Source organism: Rana temporaria, chromosome 4, assembly GCF_905171775.1.
Source record: "Rana temporaria chromosome 4, aRanTem1.1, whole genome shotgun sequence".
In the NCBI taxonomy this organism is placed as follows: Eukaryota; Metazoa; Chordata; class Amphibia; order Anura; family Ranidae; genus Rana; species Rana temporaria.
This window is the reverse complement of record NC_053492.1, coordinates 343,941,812-343,963,460: the sequence shown is the minus strand read 5'-3', so window position 1 is coordinate 343,963,460 and position 21,649 is coordinate 343,941,812. Positions and strand designations below refer to the sequence as shown.

The following is a 21,649-nucleotide window of genomic DNA, read 5'->3' as shown; positions in this document are numbered from 1 at the left end:
GGGAAAACGTTTTTTTTCCTTTACAACCCCTTTAATTTTTTTTATTTTTTTTTAACTCTTCTAAACGCAAACTTGACAAAACACAGCTAAACCTGGCATGTAGACATGGCGAAACTGATGTTTTAAACGTGGGTTACTATCTGTCAAATTAAATCGTTCAGGAGAGGTAGTAAAAATGTCCCGTATACATGAAGCCTTATTACTGGCACTGGGAAGGAACTGCCACTGACATCAACAGTGACATTTATACAGCGATCAGTCATAATACTATACATTGTCACTGTACTAATGACACTGGCTGGGAAGGGGTTAACATTTAGAGCGATCAAGCGATTAAATGTGTGCCTAACAGTCTGTAATATGTGCTGCTTTTTACTAAATATCTGTTTTATTTCTTCTGTGCATTGCTATTTGCGTTATATAACATATACAAGAAGTAAAACCCTTAATGTGCAAAGAGGTGATGGACAGACCCATGGTGTCTTTATTTGAAGTTTTCTAGTAAAAAAAATCTCTGCAAACATTAAGTAGGGTTATTCCGATACCTACTCATATCGGTATTGGTACCGATACTGAGCATTTGCCCGATTACTCAGGCAAACGCTGCAATGCTTCACCCGATACCTGGACAGTCCGCCGTGATATGTGCGGTGGGGGCAGTTACAAGTACCGATCACCCCTGTATAGATTTCAATAAAGCCTGACATCTGCTTCTCCCCTCCCCCTGCGGCTTTCAGCTGCTTTAGTGAAATCTATGCAGGGGTGATTGGTGCTTGTAAATGCCCCTACTTCTCCGATGAGTGTCCCCCTCCGTTCTGCTGCTCTTATGAATGAAGAGGAGCCGCTGTCTCTTCTCCATTTATTTTCAGTGCAGCTGAGGCTGCAGAGAAAGGGAGTGGGGAATCTGTGTCCTCAGTACTTTCCTTGTCTCAAAGGGGAGATTGTAAGAAAAAGAAAAAAAAAACAGACACACCCCCCCCCCCCCTCAAGAAAAATAAGCATTGTATAAAAAATAAAAATTGTGTGTGTATGTTTATATATATATATATATATATATATATATATATATATATATATATATATATATATAAATAAAATAAAAAATACTGACACATGTGCCACTGTCACATGACATAACAAAAAGTATCGTAATTTGTATCGGCGAGTCTTAAAAAAAGTGGTATTTACTTCTAGGTAAGTTGTTAATAGGACTTTGTACGGATACATCACCAGACAATGGAAAGATAGCATATAAATAGACCTGTGGTCCATGACTTTGACTAATTCACCTGCTGGGGTAGCTAAAAGGATGTATTATTTTCAGAGCTTAGCATATTATTACTTTAATTCCTGTTTAACAGGAATACTTTCTAAGTATTTAGACTTAGAAGAGCAGGGATTTATACAAAAGAGAAAATGCATAATAGGCTGACAGCTTTAATCAAATTAAGGGAGTGGTGGTGTTATTGGAAAAAAAGATTTTTTATGTTTAAAGCCTCAAACATACAGCCTTTAGCAGCATAAGATGGAAATGATGATGATAATTGATAATTTGTGTTCTAGAAAAGTAGCTCCTACTTTGTTATGCCATACTTTCATTACATACTTAAAGGTCCAGTATTCATGCTTCTTTCATCCGTCCTTTTTGTGTTACTTACAAGATGGTAAAAAGTGCTTTTCATTTCTTTGTTGCAGTCTGTTTTATTTGCTGTTTCTTTTCCATTGAATCTGAGGAAAACAAGCCCAGCAGAATTGGAGAACTAAGTAGTTCAAAAGCACAAAAGAAGCAGAGTAAAGGGGGGGGGGGGAGAAAGATTAACAAAAAAATCATAAACAGTGAGAGATAGAAACTAATTATAGTTCTGATTTTAGAAGTTGTATTTAAATTGACTGTGTGAAAAATGAGATTTAATGTTGATATATGTAAATTTAAGCACGTGGAGGCTGAAAATATGCATGCATCATACATACTAGGGGAAGTACAACTGGGGGCATCAATGGTGAAGATGGATCTGGGTGTTCTAGAAGATCATAGACGTATTAATAGCATGCAATGCCAAGCTGTGGTTTCCAAAGCGTGCAAAATCCTTTCTTGGATTCTAAGAGGTATATTGGTAAGACCTCATCTGGAATATGCAGTTCAGTTTTGGGCTCCAGAGAATGCAGAGAAGGGCAACTAAACTGATAAGCATAGAGGAGCTAAGCTTTGAAGAAAGATTATCTGAACTGAATGTATTCTCTCTTTAGAAGAGTGTTACAAACCTACAACAGTAAAATTTGTCTGTATATGCAGTAAAGCATGCTTGTTATACTCCCTGTGGAATATAAGGGGTTAGTCCTCTGCATTGTATAAAAAAGCTTTGATCCTGTTTGAACAAATCATCCCCCTCCTGCAGGGTCTCTCTTGGGCAAGATCAGAAAAGACACAGTAAGGGTAGTACCGCTGCACTTGATCTGTTTTGTCTCCATTTCTGGAGAGAACATTTCCGTGTTGATCAGAGCTAGCTAGGTCACATGATATTGACATCACACATTTGGGTGTGTATACAGATCCTAAATGGCAGCCCTAAAAAAAAAAAAAAAAAAAAAAACACACAATGGGTGGGCCGGTACATTTTGATTGATGGATGATCTGCCGCCCATAACAGCACATGAACACAGGATATAGTGGAAATCTCCACCTACCTGAATTCTCAGCACTCAGGTCGGGTTTACACTTGTCCGACAAACGCTCCAACATTGGGAGCTCATGTCGCATGACGTGTGAAAATCAATGTTTCCTTATGAGAGCCATCTTAACTGGTCCGACACAAAACAGTCTGACTTTGAAAATGCTTCCTGTATTACTTTGGTCTGACTTTGATCCTACTTCAGCCCATTGAATTTCATTGAAGTCTGACAAAAGTAGGAGCCTTGTCCTTACCATCCGACTTTTGACATCCGACATGTGATTACAGCAGCAGTAAAAGGAATTTATCTCACTCTGGGATTGTTTTGATTGGTCAAAGAACAAGTCAAACTATCACAAAGTCGGATCAAAGTAGTATCCTGTTCATGAAAGTCGGATGGATGTAGGACCAATGTAAGACCGATGTCGGACCGATGTCACAGAGCAAAGTAGGATGAAAGTCATGTAGTATAGTGTGAACCCAGCCTCAGGAAGAACCTGCAGTTTATCATGTGACCGTGGTATACAAATATATAGTAATATAGCTATATAGTGGTAGTATTTTAATGTAAAAAGGAGATTGTGGGGGGGGGGGGTCGGGGGCCAGATTAACTATTTTCATATTACTGGGATTAGTAACACTTTAAGACGGGATATGATCAACTTGTATAAATACATGCATACAAAGGAAAAATTGTAATAAACCCAGGCAGCGCTTAACTACTTGCCGACCAGCCGCCGGCTCCCCTGCGCGAGAGCCCGTAGCTCCTGCCGGGCACACGCGATCGCTCGTTAGAGAGCGGGGACCAGGAGCTGTGTGTGTAAACACAAAGCTCCCGGTCCTGTCAGGGAGAGAAATGCTGATCTTCTGTTCATACAATGTATGAACAGAAGATCAGTCATTTCCCCTAGTGAGGCCACCCCCCCTACAGTTAGAACACACCCAGGAAACATACTTAACCCCTTCCCCGTCCCCTAGTGTTAACCCCTTCACTGCCAGTGGCATTTTTATAGTAATCCAATGCATTTTTATAGCACTGATCGCTATAAAAATGCCAATGGTCCCAAAAATGTGTCAGAAGTGTCCGCCATAATGTCGCAGTACCGAAAAAAAATCGCTGATCGCCGTCATTACTAGTAAAAAAAAAAAATATAAAAATACCCCCTATTTTGTAAACGCTATAACTTTTGCGCAAACCAATCAATAAACACTTATTGGGATTTTTTTTTACGAAAAATATGTAGAAAAATACGTATCTGCCTAAACTGAGGGAAAAAAAGTGTTTTTATATATTTTTGGGGATATTTATTATAGCAAAAAGTAAAAAATATTTATTTTTTTCAAAAATGTCGCTCTATTTTTGTTTATAGCGCAAAAACTAAAAACCGCAGAGGTGATCAAATACCACCAAAAGAAATCTCTATTTGTGGGGGAAAAAGGACGCCAATTTTGTTTGGGAGCCACGTTGCATGACCGCACAATTGTCAGTTAAAGCGACGCAGTGCCGAATCGCAAAAAGTGCTCTGGTCTTTGACCAGCAATATGGTCCGGGGGTTAAATGGTTATATAGAGAAAATATAACACAGAGACTCAAATAGTAAAATTGATATATATATATATATGATACTGATCTCAGCTACATATATCATTTTTCTATTCAGTGAAAGTCCATCATAAGGAGTCCATGCATAACTATATTGTGATAAGAAATGGATAGCAGCAACCACAAATCCTTTAAATTATTTAGAGTGAAAAAAGTCCTGCTGATGACAGAGAGTAAACGCCTCCACACGTGCAACAAAACAGACGGAGGGGGGGGGGGTGTATAGAACCCCCTCTTGGGTCACCTCTGCCTGGGTTTTTTGTATGCAGTTTTTTTAAGTTCTTTCGCGGATCTCATGTAGGCAGCAGCTGTGGCCATTCAATTTAGTGTGTGGAACAAGATCTGTGTTGATTGCACCTAGAGCGCTTGTAAAAGTTGAAATTAGGTCCTGTTGTTTTCTATGTTTTCAATTCATCTATACAGTAGGTGTTTGTGATATTGTGTTTCTAGCACGACAGCATCGCGCTGATTCTCGGCGACATGGTGCCGAGATCTCGCCGACACCTCGCACTCACTGGAATAGTGACAGCACATCCCAGCAAGCGCGTCATAGAAGCGACGGGAGATCCGACTTGGATTCCCGCCAATTCTACACGTGTGCGGCGTTTGTTATGAATCCTGAGGGGGAAGTCCCCGCCGGATTTTAAATAAAAATCCGGCATGGGTTCCCCCCTCAGGAGCATACCGGGCCCTTAGGTCTGTTATGGGTTGTAAGGAGAGCCCCCCTACGCCGAAAAAAAACGGCGTAGGGGGTCCCCCTACAATCCATACCAGACCCGTATCCAAAGCACGCTACCCGGCCAGCCAGGAAGGGAGTGGGGACGAGCGAGCGCCCCCCCCCCTCCTGAGCCGTACCAGGCTGCATGCCCTCAACATGGGGGGGTTGGGTGCTCTGGGGCAGGGGGGCGCACTGCGGCCCCCCCACCTCAGAGCACCCTGTCCCCATGTTGATGAGGACAGGGCCCCTTCCCGACAACCCTGGCCGTTGGTTGTCGGGGTATGCGGGCGGGAGGCTTATCGGAATCTGGGAGCCCCCTTTAATAAGGGGGCCCCCAGATACCGGCCCCCCACCCTAAGTGAATGAGTATGGGGTACATTGTACCCCTACCCATTCACCTGCAAGAAAAGTGGTAAAAACACAAATAAACCACACAGGGTATTAAAATATTTTATTAGTCTGCTCCGGAGGCCCCCCTGTCTTCTTTATTAGCTCTTTTACCAGGGGGAGCTTCTTCTTTGACGTCTTCGGGTTGGTGGGGGCCGCCGTCTGGTTCTCTTCCACCGCCGGGGGGGGTCGCTTTTAAAAAAGCCCCCACCTCCCGGCGGGTTTCCTCCGGCGTCTTCGGCGGGGGGGCTTCTTCTTCCGCTATCCCGACGGGTCTTCTCCGCTATCCGGGGGGTCTCCTTCTATGTTCGCCGCTCTCCGCTGTTGACTCGGCGCACCCCGGTTCTTCGTCTCGCTGTCCGGTCTCTTCTTCCGTGCTGTACGTCTTCTTCGCCTTCCGTGCTGTGAGTTCTTCTTCCGCGCTGTGACGTCATGTTCTTCACTTCTCTTCTTCTCCCGATGTTGACACGTCGCCTTTCCTCGCTGCAATGACGGGTGCGCGGCTTGCATCGGACCTATATAGACCTCACAATCCCATCATGCTCTGGTACCTACCCATGTGATACCTACCCACGTGGGTAGGTATCACATGGGTAGGTACAGAGCATGATGGGACTGTGAGGCCTATATAGGTCCGATGCAAGGCGCGCATCCGTCATTGCAGCGAGGAAAGGCGACGTGTCAACATCGGGAGAAGAAGAGAAGTGAAGAACATGACGTCACAGCGCGGAAGAAGAACTCACAGCACGGAAGGCGAAGAAGACGTACAGCACGGAAGAAGAGACCGGACAGCGAGACGAAGAACCGGGGTGCGCCGAGTCAACAGCGGAGAGCGGCCGAACATAGAAGGAGACCCCCCGGATAGCGGAGAAGACCCGTCGGGATAGCGGAAGAAGAAGCCCCCCCCGCCGAAGACGCCGGAGGAAACCCGCCGGGAGGTGGGGGCTTTTTCAAAAGCGACCCCCCCCGGCGGTGGAAGAGAACCAGACGGCGGCCCCCACCAACCCGAAGACGTCAAAGAAGAAGCTCCCCCTGGTAAAAGAGCTAATAAAGAAGACAGGGGGGGGCCTCCGGAGCAGACTAATAAAATATTTTAATACCCTGTGTGGTTTATTTGTGTTTTTACCACTTTTCTTGCAGGTGAATGGGTAGGGGTACGATGTACCCCATACTCATTCACTTAGGGTGGGGGGCCGGTATCTGGGGGCCCCCTTATTAAAGGGGGCTCCCAGATTCCGATAAGCCTCCCGCCCGCATACCCCGACAACCAACGGCCAGGGTTGTCGGGAAGGGGCCCTGTCCTCATCAACATGGGGACAGGGTGCTCTGAGGTGGGGGGGCCGCAGTGCGCCCCCCTGCCCCAGAGCACCCAACCCCCCCATGTTGAGGGCATGCAGCCTGGTACGGCTCAGGAGGGGGGGGGGGCGCTCGCTCGTCCCCACTCCCTTCCTGGCTGGCCGGGTAGCGTGCTTTGGATACGGGTCTGGTATGGATTGTAGGGGGACCCCCTACGCCGTTTTTTTTCGGCGTAGGGGGGCTCTCCTTACAACCCATAACAGACCTAAGGGCCCGGTATGCTCCTGAGGGGGGAACCCATGCCGGATTTTTATTTAAAATCCGGCGGGGACTTCCCCCTCAGGATTCATAACAAACGCCGCACACGTGTAGAATTGGCGGGAATCCAAGTCGGATCTCCCGTCGCTTCTATGACGTCTCTGTCTCCATCGCGGCAAGCCAGCTCGGCGCTGGCTCCCGCGATGGGGCTCGTAGGTGCTCAATCTCGCCGAGAAAGAGAGCGAGATTGACACAAAATCGGGTTCACCTACTGTACATGTGTATAAATACATAAGTGGTTTATATAGTGAACTCTGGGTTGTATAGTGATGACCAAAAACCAGTTCCAAAATGGAGGGAAATACATTCATGCAGACCTATAATGTGGATATGGTTAGGGGTTCAGGCTTCACCTATCACACTGGGCATAACCTCATTATATTCTGGGAACCATAAGGATGAACTATGGCCTTGGATTTTTGTATTAACCTGTGGCTAACTACACATGTTGCACTTAATGCCAAGGTGAGTGCAGAATGCAGCGCACAAAGCAAATATTACAGCCTGACACCACGCATTGGGTTCTGGGTATGGTACCCAAGGTAAAACACAGTGGGATACCAATCTGGAAACTGCTAGATAATCCACGGCAATAAGCAGTCAGATCTTGATAGCAGTGTTGAAAAACTAAATGTTAAAAAGACCTCTTTTCCTTTGGAGAAGTTTTTTTCTATCTCCTAAGGTCACCGGCAAAAAAATGGAGCCTTACATAGTGGGTGGAGTTAAATGAGTGTGCATTGAGGACAGCCCTGGCAAGTTTTTTATCTGAAGGTAGCCTACATATATAGCCCATGGTCTATAAATATAACCCCCCATGTCTTGCACTGTACAATTAAAATAACATTTACTTTCTTCAGTTTTAGCATTTCTTTAACAGTGTTATTTGGTAAAATGTGAATAATTTTGAATTCAGTTTTCCATCTATCAGTTTAACCGAGGCATTTATTTCTTAACAGAACCCACATACATCACTATGGCGCCACCAACATGTGATCTGTTGATAAACTGCACACTGACCGAAAAAGACTGTAGCTATGGATTCCGGCTAGACCAGAATGGATGTCGCATATGTCAGTGCAAAACAAGTAAGTTACTTCTTGTGTTCAGGTCTTAGTTTGAGTTTTCTTAAGGCTCTTGCACGCAGGCTGTCAGAGCTATTTAGCATAATTCCGGAATAATTAAGGAACAAAATAGAAAAGGTTATGTTTTTTTACATATGCCACATGCTGTTTTAAGATGGCACCACCATATACATGGGTACAGTAGCGCACAGCCATTTATGTTAATGACAGGTTGTACCCTGTACCTGGGTTGTTAATGTTACGGAAACAAACCCGAACTGGCTCATTTGCCCCTTGTGCAAGAGAACTTATGTCTGTGTCTTTCAAACACATAGTTCAGTGTTTTTTTTTATTATTTAAAAAAGTAAAAAAAGTAGCAGTCTAATATGTCTATATACTGTAGCAAGGTGTCAAATACGTTTCCAAAGGTCCATTAGGTCCAAAGCACATGCTGTATATATTTTATAAGTGTATCCTTCATGACTCATTTTTTTTCAATCAGGTAGACAAGTAGAAAAAATGAAAACAAGGTGGTGCAATTATACAGTGCGACTACGAAATAATATAACACATAATAGTGACAATTACAGTACCAAACATATAAACTGTTATAGCCAACAAATGGGATAGACCAGATAAAGTGTTGGTGCAAAACCTCATGGGGAGAGCTGATGGTAGACCGCTAGGAGCATGGGCCAAAAAAGGGGGGCAGACTGTAAAACAAACATATGGAAGTATTGGGAGCGGATACAAATGGGAATAACTAATGCCGCGTACACACGATCGGTCAATCCGATGAGAACGGTCTGATGGACCGTTTTCATCAGACCAAAACGATCGTGTGTAGGCCCCATCGGTTATTTATCCATCGGTTAAAAAATGTAAAACTTGTTTTAAAATTAACCGATCGTTTGTAGGCACGTCCATCAGTTAAAAATCCACGCATGCTCAGAATCAAGTCAACGCATGCTTGGAAGCATTGAACTTCATTTTTTTCAGCACGTCGTTGTGCTTTACGTCACCGCGTTCTGACTTTTTAACTGATGGTGTGTAGGCACAACTGATCATCAGTTATCTTTATCGGTTAACTGATGGAAAAATCCATCAGACCGGTCTCATCGGATTGACCGATCGTGTGTACAGGGCATTAGGAACAGAGCCATTTGTCAGCTCATAGGGACAGACGATCTTGGTCAAATCCTGCTTAAAGGAAACGGGATATCCAAGGTAGCCAGATGGCCTGAAGTTTTTCAAGGTTGTCATTTAAGCTTTGTTTCAATTTTTTTCATGGAGGATGGGGTTAATCCCTTATGACAAATTGGTTAAGGTCAGGGTGGGCAATTTCCAGGCCATAGCAATGGCCTGCCTTGCTGCCCCGAGAAATTCTGCTTAGGAATGCCCGAGTGTTTATTATTTAAAAGTGCAGATTTGAACCAAGAATTTAACTTTTGGTTCTGAAAATTCTTAAATTATCTGGAGAACATTGGTCTAAAATCGACATACCACAAGACGGGTCCACCATGCAGGAAAAAAGGTGCCAACCTGGCTGTAGCCATGAAAACATAGAGCGGCATGTCCTGAAACATATTGAGCAATTCCACCAGATATCACCTAGTCATCACTTTGTAATTTGTCTCCACTGCTAGAACATTAGTAGAGCGTGAATTAGTTGTGCTCTATATTTAAGACCACTCCTGGTCACCCAGCTCTTCTCCTAGATACAATGACCATTTGTGAGTGTAATTTGGTAGCTGTTGAGAGGACAAAGCTATACGTAAAGAAAACAAAAGTAAGATTAGGCCTGATTGCATGAGGTTCAGAGTCACATTTTGATTCAAAGTAAGAAAGCATTTAAGGTCTTTCAGGGAGGGAAATATTTGCACACAGTTAGTGTTTAATCCATAAATCGTGAAAGTGTGTGGTGTGGGAGTTCCTTCTGTTGGAACTCCCACACTTGCATCCTTTTATGACTTGATGTCTCACCTTTGTAATGTTTTTATTAGGTCACTGGGGTGGAAAAGGCCAATGGGATTTGGGGATTATATAAGGAGGGCATGAGGGGTTTATGGGGGGGGGGGGGGATAGGAGATTAGCTGAATATGTAACTCCTTCCAAGATTTATAACATTACTTTTGTAGCAGGATTTTTAAACTGATGTCTATCAGAATGGTGGAGCCAAAGCAAGTTGTTCCCTTTAATGTTGTTGCAATCCAGGGCCACAAAAGAGACCCAGATAGGCTCTTCAAATCAAGCATATAGTTTGGATTCATGGGCTAATTGTTCTGCTTGAAAATACTACTAGAGATGTGTGAAGCCAAGACCAAGTGCCAAATGTGTGTTTTATTTTATTTATTTTTTTAAATGTTTTCACCATCCTTTAAAAGCAGCTGAGTCTGTAGAGTATGTGGGGGAAATAGGATGAACACATTGTCAAGATCATCTTTTGCCTGACGCAGAGGTCCTGCGTGACCTCGGAACGTTGCTTTTTGGATCGCTATTATGCATTACATTTTTGGACGTTTTTTCAATGATCCTTGGTGTGCTGGCGAATATGTGTACATGATTTGCTTTCCGGTTCCCAGCTGGTGATCGTTTCAGCACCCTTTTACTTATTGGCCATTTTCCTGGAAGGTGTGCAGTTGGAATATTTTGTGACCACATTGTCAAGATGCCTCTTTGCTCCCCAAACACTCCATCTTTTTTTGAGGGATGCCTGGATGCTTCCAGGCCAGCTGAAAGATATAATCTCATGAGCATGTTCTGGATCTGTCATTTGGTCCTTCCTGGTACTGCTTCTGGTTAAGATGCCCACACCACTTTATTTGGCACATCTCAACTGAGCAGACCAAAATCTCCTCACTCGCAAATAATAAGTTAATCAATCTGGTAAACAAACATCCTCCTTACAGCTTGATTTACTAAGGGAATATAGATTTACTAAAGGAATGAATGTTCACTTTGGTTATCCAATCACATGTTACAAAAATTGTTTTTTATTTTCCTTGTACATGATTAGGTATTGAAAGGGAGCACTGTATTCACTAATATTCGTGGACATTCACTTTGCTAAATGTTAGTGTACCAATTTACCATGGTTTGTTTTGTGCAGTGTCTCTGTGTGGAGGCAACCATCCTGGTAGAGGTAGCATTTTGTTTCCTCTGGTTAAAGCCTCCAGCAAAAAAAGGAAAAACAAAACAGTGGGCAACATAGTATGGACATCACCAAATTGCACTTCAAATCTTCTGAGCCTATCAGTCAGCAGCAGTAGTGCTTTTGTAGATATAATAATAAATAATAATGACTAATAAAAATTGCATTTAATGTGCAACCAGGGCTTGTTTATTTGCTGCATCAATGTTAAATTATGGGGTGAAAAATGTATACACATATTGCTGTATAAAGGAAATAGTAGTACTATTGCGCTATCTGTACTGGACACCGGGGGGCACTGCTGCAATCACCTTAAAGTCTGCCTTACACAGAAAAAAATGCAAATATGGAAAGTGATGGTGAAGCGCTGTGAACTAATAATAGAAGGGGGATCTCAATACCTAACAAGTAGGTAACCCTAAAGTGAAATACATAAATAATAAAATAAATACTAGGTGACTATTACAGGGAAAGAAAGGTGAATAAACAACATATAATGTGAACATAAAGTGACACGAATGTACCAGGCTGGATTAGCCAGAAACACAGTGGTAAAGGTGCACGGATGTGAACCAAACAGTAGCTTACACAAACTAAAATAACTGTGTACAGAAACAATGTATAACAGAAATACGTGAAAAATGGTCTATTTAAAAAAGTGACATCCCAGAAGACAGTCCGGTGTGGCACGAATGTACCGGGCTGGATAAAACCAGAGACACAGTAGTGAAGGTGCACGGATGTGAACCAAACAGTAGCTTACACAAACTAAAATAACTGTACAAAAACAATGTATAACAAAAATGTGTGAAAAAAGTATATTTAAAATAGTGACGTCCCAGAAGACAGTCCAGTGTAAAAGTAGGCAAACTTCGGTGTGCACACCTCTTGTGGTACTAGATGCTCACCTCAGAGCCATAGCACGGATGGCTCAAAGTACCAAACAATGTCTCCCTAGGGGGTGCAGTCACACGGATTGAGGTTGAGATGAAGGGGGCTCCTCATCAAATATTCATACAAACATGGAAGCAAAAATAAATGGATAATAGCATAATCCTGTGGGAAACCTTGGAAATGATATATCACATATACACGCACTCACATTGAGGCTGTGGATAGTGGACCTATCTCCACGAACACCGCGTTCGTATCCGGAACTGGTATGCTGGAGGATCACTGACAGACAAAACAACTCTCACTTCCACCTTCTCTGTATCTTCCACCTCCTGTCCGTAGTATCAGCCAGTGCTCAGGGGGTACAAGATGGAAGAAAAGAGAGGAAGGCCCATGGTGCATTATCTTATGAAATGTATTAGGGTACAAGTAGCCGCAAAGTAAAAACTCCCATTTAAAATTGGGGCAGAAGCAAAACACCTACGAGCGGCGAGCTCGTCTCATCGCCGTCGGTCTGTGTCGGCTCTGTAACTCCTATTCCCTTACGCGTATTCCCCTGAAGAAGTCATGTGATGTGACGAATATGCGTAAGGGAATAGGAGTTACAGAGCCGACACAGACCGACGGCGATGAGACGAGCTCGCCGCTCGTAGGTGTTTTGCTTCTGCCCCAATTTTAAATGTGAGTTTTTACTTTTCTGCTACTTGTACCCTAATAAATTTCATAAGATACTGCACCATGGGCCTTCCTCTCTTTTCTTCCATTGTGTACCCCCTGAGCACTGGCTGATACTACGGACAGGAGGTGGAAGATACAGAGAAGGTGGAAGTGAGAGTTGTTTTGTCTGTCAGTGATCCTCCAGCATACCAGTTCCGGATACGAACGCGGTGTTCGTGGAGATAGGTCCACTATCCACAGCCTCAATGTGAGTGCGTGTATATGTGATATATCATTTCCAAGGTTTCCCACAGGATTATTCTATTATGCATTTATTTTTGATCCATGTTTGTATGAATATTTGATGAGGAGCCCCCTTCATCTCCACCTCAATCCGTGTGTCTGCACCCCCTAGGGAGACATTGTTTGGTACTTTGAGCCATCCGTGCTATGGCTCTGAGTTGAGCATCTAGTACCACAAGAGGTATGCGCACCGAAGTTTGCCTACTTTTACACTGGACTGTCTTCTGGGACGTCACTATTTTAAATAGACTTTTTTCACGCATTTTTGTTATACATTGTTTTTGTACACAGTTATTTTAGTTTGTGTAAGCTACTGTTTGGTTCACATCCGTGCACCTTCACTACTGTGTCTCTGGTTTATCCAGCCTGGTACATTCGTGTCACTTTATGTTCACATTATATGTTGTTTATTCACCTTTCTTTCCCTGTAATAGTCACCTAGTATTTATTTTATTATTTATGTTATTTATGTATTTCACTTTAGGGTTACCTACTTGTTAGGTATTGAGATCCCCCTTCTATTATTCGTTCACAGTGCTTCACCATCACTTTCCACATATTGCTGTATGTTATGGTAAGAACCAGGCTTGGGATCACCCTGCTATTGACTTATTTAAATTGCAGATGGTAATTAGGCTGGAAAGCATTTGGTCGGAAGAGAGCGCTAGGAAAGGGCTCTGTCCATTCAATGTAACCTTATGAAATTTTCAGATGTTGTAGCATATAGTGTAAAGTTAAAAACTTAAAATGGTGTCCAGCAAGGGCTTCCTGCCATGTTACATGAAAAAGAGAACACTTTTATATGACTAGGAAAATATATGGAAGAAAACCAGTTCTAACATTTAACATGAAAGTAAGTTTAGTCTTAAATTTCTTTGAAATATGTTTTTTGTGTATCTGTAAAAAAAAAATATTTTTTAGTACCAAACTGTTTTTATTGCAATATCTAGTCCTCCTGTTTTGCTCTTTAATTTGAATTGGGACAACGTTTCAGGCAGGACAACTATTGCTTTGCTGTCGTAGAGTTCTGAGTTTCTGGTAGAAATGTGCTTTGCTCTGTTTGAAGACATTTAAAAAAAGGAGTTTGTTTTCTTACTGAGAAAGAGCCACTTTTCTGTTAACTGTAAAATATCAAGGATTAGAACCAAATTGTTAAATAACATATACATGGAAATAAGATGTGTCAGACACAGCATGTAACTGCAACAAAGAGCTACACAGAAGCCTTATTATTTATTTCATGTCTGAAATAACTATCGCTTGCATGGTTATCAACAAGCTTTATCGCAAATTTTGAGTTATTTGTTTATTATACAATAAACTGCAAGATTCTAGACCCTAGTTTCCTTGACAAGTTGCCTGCATCCTAGTAACAGGGCCTTTACATTTGAACACTGTACGCATGTAAATTAAAGCAACATGGTGATTTTATGGGATTATAGTGGTTCCAATAATTGTAAAAGAACACATTTTACATAAAACCAAAAAGTTTATACATATACAATTTTTTTTGTTTAGGGTTTAATACAAATCAGAGTATATTACATATGACATCAGTGGTCACTGGTGTCCATATATAGAGAGTGATTAGAGGACACAAAAGGACCAGGTTATGGGAATACAATACTCAAAATTTCTTCCAATATCTCATAACTTATTGGACACAGACAACACATGTTCAATTAGGGGCTAACAGCTTACTTAGACACTGATATAGACAAAGATTACTGCAGGGGCACCAGGAGCTGGCTGCAATCACAAATAATCGGTGCTACCATTAAAACAACCACTGGAACAAAAAGGAGAAAGATAATCTCACATAGTGTGTCATTCTACCAACATGGTATACAGTCAGAGGCAAAGGCAGCCAGGCACACATTTAAAACCTGTAAGACATCCTGTACAATCAGCCAAAGTTGGTGCCCAGGGATGGACACCTCGAAACATACAGGGGAATTGCCTCCAATTGGCAACCGGACACAATCCCAATCAAAGTCAATCTATGTACATTTAAAAGTCAACAAGCATTCCTCTACCAGTGCAACACCAATGTACCAGCCACAGACCAGCATGGTATCATAGTGTACCCTGTATATACTCCAGTCATCCAAAACTTCAATAATAATAGCCAGTCATATTACCATTCACCAGGACAAAGTATGACAATGGTCACCCCCACCTTCCAGCAGATGATATTGCGGAAATGCTTGCCTTTTGTATCCCCCTGCTTGGTCGGCGTCTGCTGTCACTGACCGAGCGTGGATGAAATGTGGTCACCGCACATGCGCCAACGCAAGGAAACCTCAGCCTACCTACAGGACCCATAGTGCAATGCAGGGAATGTATGGGGAGGTGCCGACAGAATGACAAGGTGGGCACCACCCAAAACTGCAGCAGGTGGTGCCAGCTCCCTTAGACCAAGCACAACATAGCTGAACTGGAAAAAGGGGGCAAAAAACTGCGCTAAAACATATATAAAATATGAATGGTAAACAAGTGTATCTGTGAAAATAAGAAACCTGCAAACCTGCTGATAAACACAACAGTGAACAAAGGTGATACAAATATAGGTTGTGCTAACTACAATATGTCTGCACAAAATTTAGGCAAAAAAAATGATTATTACCACTTGGTGCACATAAATGTGTAAACAGTGAAATATTGCATAAAAAAACATTGGCATTATGTGAACCAAATAAGTCCAAAAAAACACCAATCAATAAAAATAAGTCTGGTGAAATTAAATTGAGATTTGAAACACCCGTGTGAAAACAGTCTCTAATCCCTTCCTCCATATGCTGTGGTTCCTTCACAGTGAAAGTTGTTTAATAAGATCCACCACCGGGGAAAATGCCTGCTTACCAGATCTCATTGACCCCCCATTACAGAGGATCAAAGACAGCCTTGAAATAAAGCAGCTCAATCTGCTCCAGCCAAATCCAAATGACGATGGTTCAGGTCAGCACACTCACAGACTCGATGGATTCCAATAGCAGATATCATGCCAAAAAAACAACATAGATAGCTCCCATAGTGTAAAACCGTATTGGATTTATTTAAAAGGGAGTAAAAACACACTTATATCAAGTCAATAGACAAACAGCCTTAAACCTGCAGTGTCGGCCGGTCGCCTGCAGGTAAACCCGTTCTTGTTAGTAGGTGAAATGGGGAGTCACGTCTCTGCGCTGTTCCGTTCCGTCCTACGCCGTTTCCGCCCTACACCATTTTGCAATGAGATTGCGTCCTCCAGGGGCCCCACTCCCTATGTTCTCTGGTGATTAACCACTTAAGACCCGGACCATGCCCCTTATTGCGATTCGGCACTGCGTCGCTTTAACTGACAATTGGGCGGTCGTGCGACGTGGCTCCCAAACAAAATTGGCGTCCTTTTTTTTCCCCCCACAAATAGAGCTTTCTTTTGGTGGCATTTGATCACATCTGCGGTTTTCATTTTTTGCGCTATAAACAAAATTAGAGTGACGATTTTGAAAAAAATTCAATACTTTTTGCTATAATAAATATCCCCCAAAAATATATAAAAAACATTTTTTTTCCTCAGTTTAGGCCGATACGTATTCTTCTACCTATTTTTGGTAAAAACAATCGCAATAAGCGTTTATTGATTGGTTTGCGCAAAATTTATAGCGTTTACAAAATAGCGGATAGTTTTATTGCATTTTTATTAATTTTTTTTATTACTAATGGCGGCGATTAGCGATTTTTTACGTGACTGCGACATAATGGCGGACACATCGGACAATTTTGAAACATTTTTGGGACCATTGTCATTTTCAAAGCAAAAAGTGCTATAAAAATGCACTGATTAATGTGAAAATGACAACTGCAGTTTAGGAGTTAACCACTAGGGGGCACTGTAGGGGTTAAGTGTGACCTCATATGTGTTTCTAACTGTAGGGGGCGGGGCTGGACGTGTGACGTCAGTGATCGTCTTTCCCTATATCAGGGAACAGACGATCACTGACATTGCCACAATCAAGAACGGGGAAGGTGTGTTTACACACACCTCTCCCCGTTCTTAAGCTCTGGTGACCGATCGCGGGACACCGGCGGCGATCGGGTCCCACGGGCGCAGTCACTGTGCTTCGGACCAGGTCGCGAGCACGCTGCCGGCTGAGCACTTAGAGGACGTACAGGTACGTGAATGTGCCCAGCCGTGCCATTCTGCTGACGTATATCGGCGTGAAGAGGTCCTTAAGTGGTTAAAAGGGAAAACTGCACATTCCATTTGAACTGGTGAACCTCCAGTCAATGTGCAGAGCTTGAATAGAATACTGCATAATGGAACAAAGTAGTACAAAATACACCATTATTACACTTGCAATATAATTTTGTTCAATGTTAAATGGTTCATCAACACACAGTACATATAATCATTTACAAAAATAATTTTAAATTGAATAGTTATCCTATAGTATCAAAACAATGATGTTGATCACAAGGCAGAGAGAGTAGAAGGTCGGTAAAGTACCAATAGAGAGGGAAAAAGAAAATGTGATATCACATAATAAGTAAACAAGAGAAACATATGGAAAAAACTGAATATATATTACAAAAATGTTTTGAATCTTATATATTTGTTCAAACCTGGGTACATAGTGGTATTAAAGCGGTTGTAAACCCAATTTATTTAAAAAAAAATTCTCTGCAAGACAAAGGCATAATGAGCTAGTATGACCAGCATACTAGCTCATTATGTATTACTTACCTTAGATCGAAGCCCCCAAAGCCGTCCTCGTCTTCCCCTCCAGCTGCAGTCATTGCTCCCGGAGGTTACTTCTGTGTATCGCCGCTCCGGCGATGTGAGTGGCCGGAGCGGCGATGACGTCAATCCCGCGCATGCGCGCGGAACCAGCACGATTCACGCGCATGCGCGCGGAACCTGCCACTTTCCGGCATATTTCTATTCAAGACCCGGCGCACCCAGTGCACCTGCGCCGTTGTCTACGTTGCGCAGGCGCCGTAGACATTGGTGACCAATTTTCTGCAAATATCTTCTTAACCACGTAGGTTAAGGAAATATTGCAAGCACCTACAGGTAAGCCTTAATGTAGGCGAAAATATGATCAGAGGGTTTACAACCACTTTAAGATTATAAATTCAATGGATTTCTAGTTGTAACAGTGATTGATCAATACCTCCACCCCTTACATGCTTGGGTACATGTTCGAGGGCCATAAATCTGATCATATTAATGTCAAAATTGTGATGTTGTGTCCATGAGGCATTTCTGAATCGGGGTAGTATAACCCTTTGTACGTTTATAGAATGGACATTTGGTCTTTCCTACATAAAAACATCCACATATTAGGCCAAATATACCACTTCTGCAGTTTGACAGGTAACTTTGTGTGAAATAGAATGAATTTGGCCATCAGGAAGAATAACATCACAGCAAGTTAACACATATTGACAAACATCACATTTCCCACATGCATACGTGCCCACCCGAGATGAGTTTACCCAAGCTGCAGTCTGAAAATGACTCTTTACCAAACGGTCCCTAAGAGAGGACACTCGTTTGTATGTGATTTCTGGGTAGGGTTTGATTGATATGTTTACCAACAATAGGATCTGCCACTAAAAGGGGCCAAAATTTACTCGAAACACTTTATTTTGGTATCTTGTCTCGAGTATTGGGTAATTACACTTACTGATTGATTAGAACTTTTGGGTTTGTTTAAAAAAATACTTGTTTATATTTTTTTTTTCCTGTCTGTTGGCTTTGTTGTATGCCTTTTTTAAAAGGGTATGGCTATATCTCCTACATATCAATCTGATATAGAGTCCTTTGGCAGGCTTTTGAAAGTCACTGTTTTGAGTGCAATTTCTCCATAGTCGTACATACACTCACTATATGATACTTTTGAGTAGAGGCTTTGGTTGTGCACTGGTGGCATGCAGGATGGTATTTCCTGCAGATGGCTTCCTATCTGAGAAGTATAAAAAAATGTATCCAGATATATTGATCTATAGAAAAGTAGAAACATTTATTTATTTATAATCAAATAAAAGATCAAGTAAAATAAATTTACAGTTCTGGAGTTTGAATTCGGGGTGTGCAGATCCCAAATGAAAGTAATTTGGCCAACGCTTTTCGCGTTGGCCAAATTGCTTTCATTTGGGATCTGCACACTCCGAATTTATACTCCAAAACTGTAAATTTATTTTACTTGATAAATAAAAAAGTGTTTCTACTTGTCTCAATGTATCTGTATCTCATTTGTTAATTCTACATTGGTCACATTCCATGGTGAATTTCAAATTAAAGTTGTTTTCCGATATAAGGCCCATGAATTGCGAAAGTTCATCCCTAGTACTAGACCAAAATAACAAAATATCGTCAATATATCGATGCCACGTAATGATGTATCGTAAAAGATAATCTGTGTATTTTAAAAGCAGTGTCCCAATGTCAGAATACAAGCAGGGGGAGTTCTCCATCCACCTTGTTTGTGTGGCCAGAGGAATCTTCATTTTTTTGCAGAAGGAAAAACAACCATCTATGGCCAGCTTTAGGGTTTACACACACATTAAAGTAGGCATTCACATATTTTTGATTAACTGCCTAAGGCTGGCCATAAACTTTGCAATCTGTACAATCTGCTTTAGATTTACCAAAACTATATAATAGGACAACACACCTAGACAATCCATTAAATGTGCCTAAAATCAGGAAAGTCCTTGCACTTGACTACATAGTGGTGTACGTCAATGTTTAATTTTGGGTGCAATAAGTTTTAACCTACTTTTTAAATTTTCTAAATACATGTACCATTTGTGTGTTTGTAGGTGACACATCTGTGTAGTGGAATAAAGTCCATACAATAGGATTTTTCTTTTCAGAGTCCATTGCTGAACACTGATTATAAATAAAGCAGTATTAAACCTAAAACCTTTATTATAATGCAGGTTTCCAGTTCTTAGATGTGATGGCTGCATTTGTTTCCTGTTCTTTCTTTTATCTGGTGATCCAGCCAGCAAGTCTGTTTGTCTCATCCATGTCGATGGATACATTCTCCTGTGAAAAACAACTTAACACTGTCAGGGGTGATTAAAACGATTAGCTTCCATTTATTCATGTAAAACCTTTATCCCAAAAGAAAAAAAAAACTGTTTGCTGTAACTGTTCATAAAGTGTGAGGTTGAGTTTGGCTTCAATTTGTTTGCGGTTCTAAATCTGCTAACACATTTAACAACCCAACACCCCCCCACCCTCAACCCACACTGACAATGCTGCTATCTGCTGTCCCTCCTCTCTTCATTCCTCAAGAGTTGTGTCTCACTAATACAGGAGGTGTGTTACTGGCCAGATCACCAGTTGAAAACAGAGGGGAAAAATCCAAAGAAAAGAAAATTGATGCAGCCACCGCATCGAATGATTGGTAAGCTGCAATATATTACATTTTTGGTTTTGAGTTTACTACCCTTTAAGCGGTGCAAAAAGCACAAGCTCAGATGCCTGTAAACGCAGCTTTTTTTTTATTTTTAGCTGCAATGTTCATCAGCCCTTAAAGGGAAGTATAGGGTATATGAATGTGTGTGTGTATATGTATGTATGTGTATATATATATAAAGTATACTCACCTTGGTAAATGCATCATCGATCTGGTGCTGCATCTGTCCCCGCCGCCTCTGCACTGAAAAGTGAGCAATCACACACAACTGCTCGCTCAGTTTTCCCATGTCAATCACCAACTTTCTGCTCTGCCCCTCCAGAGTCCAATGGAGTGCTGGACTGAGCAGTTGGCTCAGTCTCATAGTGGCACAGCTGGGAGGCTGAGACAGTTTCTGGTCCAGGCATCTGGGTCTTTCTCCAGCCTGGACCCGCTTAGTGACTTTAGTCAGAAAAGTACAGAACGAACTGCACTCCAGTGATCCATGCTTTGGCTATACCTTCAAGGTACTTGAAATGACCAATGCCTGCTTAGCTTGTTTAAGTTTACTGAAAGCACATTGAAGCCTGGAAACAGCGCCTGGTATACTTTGCTGTACACAAATACCTGGAGTCATAACATTTTCTTAGAGCTTGTGCGCATTGTAGAGAAAAGTGAGAATTGGCTACATTTTTGCATATAGACTAAATTGGATTTGATGGAAAGCTTACCTACTGATATCTGTACTCCAGTAAATTTGGCCCGTGTGACTCAATCTTTATTGGGTTTGTCCAAATGTGAATGATCTAACCAACAAGTGCCCAATATGTGTCTCTGAGCCAGCAGTAGAATGATTTCTCACACAGAGATAAATCTTATGCCGCGTACACACGACCGTTTTTCGGGTTGTAAAAAATGAAGTTTTTAAGGGTCTAGAAAACAACGTTTTTTTCAACCCGATCATTAAAACGGCCTTGCCTACACACGATCATGAAAAAAAAATGCTCTAGCAATGCGCGGTGGCGTACAACGGCACTATAAAGGGGAAGTTCCATGCGGATGGCGCCACCCTTTGGGCTGCTTTTGCTGATTTCGTGTTAGTAAAAGACCATTCGCGCTTTTCAGTCTGTTACAGCGTGATGAATGTGCTTACTCCATTACGAATGGTAGTTTTACCCGAACAAGCGCTCCCATCTCA

At 42.0% G+C, this 21,649-nt stretch overlaps 1 protein-coding gene across 2 annotated transcripts in view; it reads left to right on the top strand.

Annotated features, from left to right (window-relative positions):
• The window catches only part of CRIM1 (cysteine rich transmembrane BMP regulator 1), a 945,688-nt gene that overhangs the window by 701,105 nt on the left and 222,934 nt on the right, over nucleotides 1-21,649 (top strand). For both annotated transcript variants that reach the window (XM_040350800.1, XM_040350799.1), the window contains one exon: nucleotides 7,948-8,076. In XM_040350800.1, coding sequence (XP_040206734.1) covers nucleotides 7,948-8,076 — 129 coding nt within the window. The remainder of the gene's footprint in view (nucleotides 1-7,947; nucleotides 8,077-21,649) is intronic.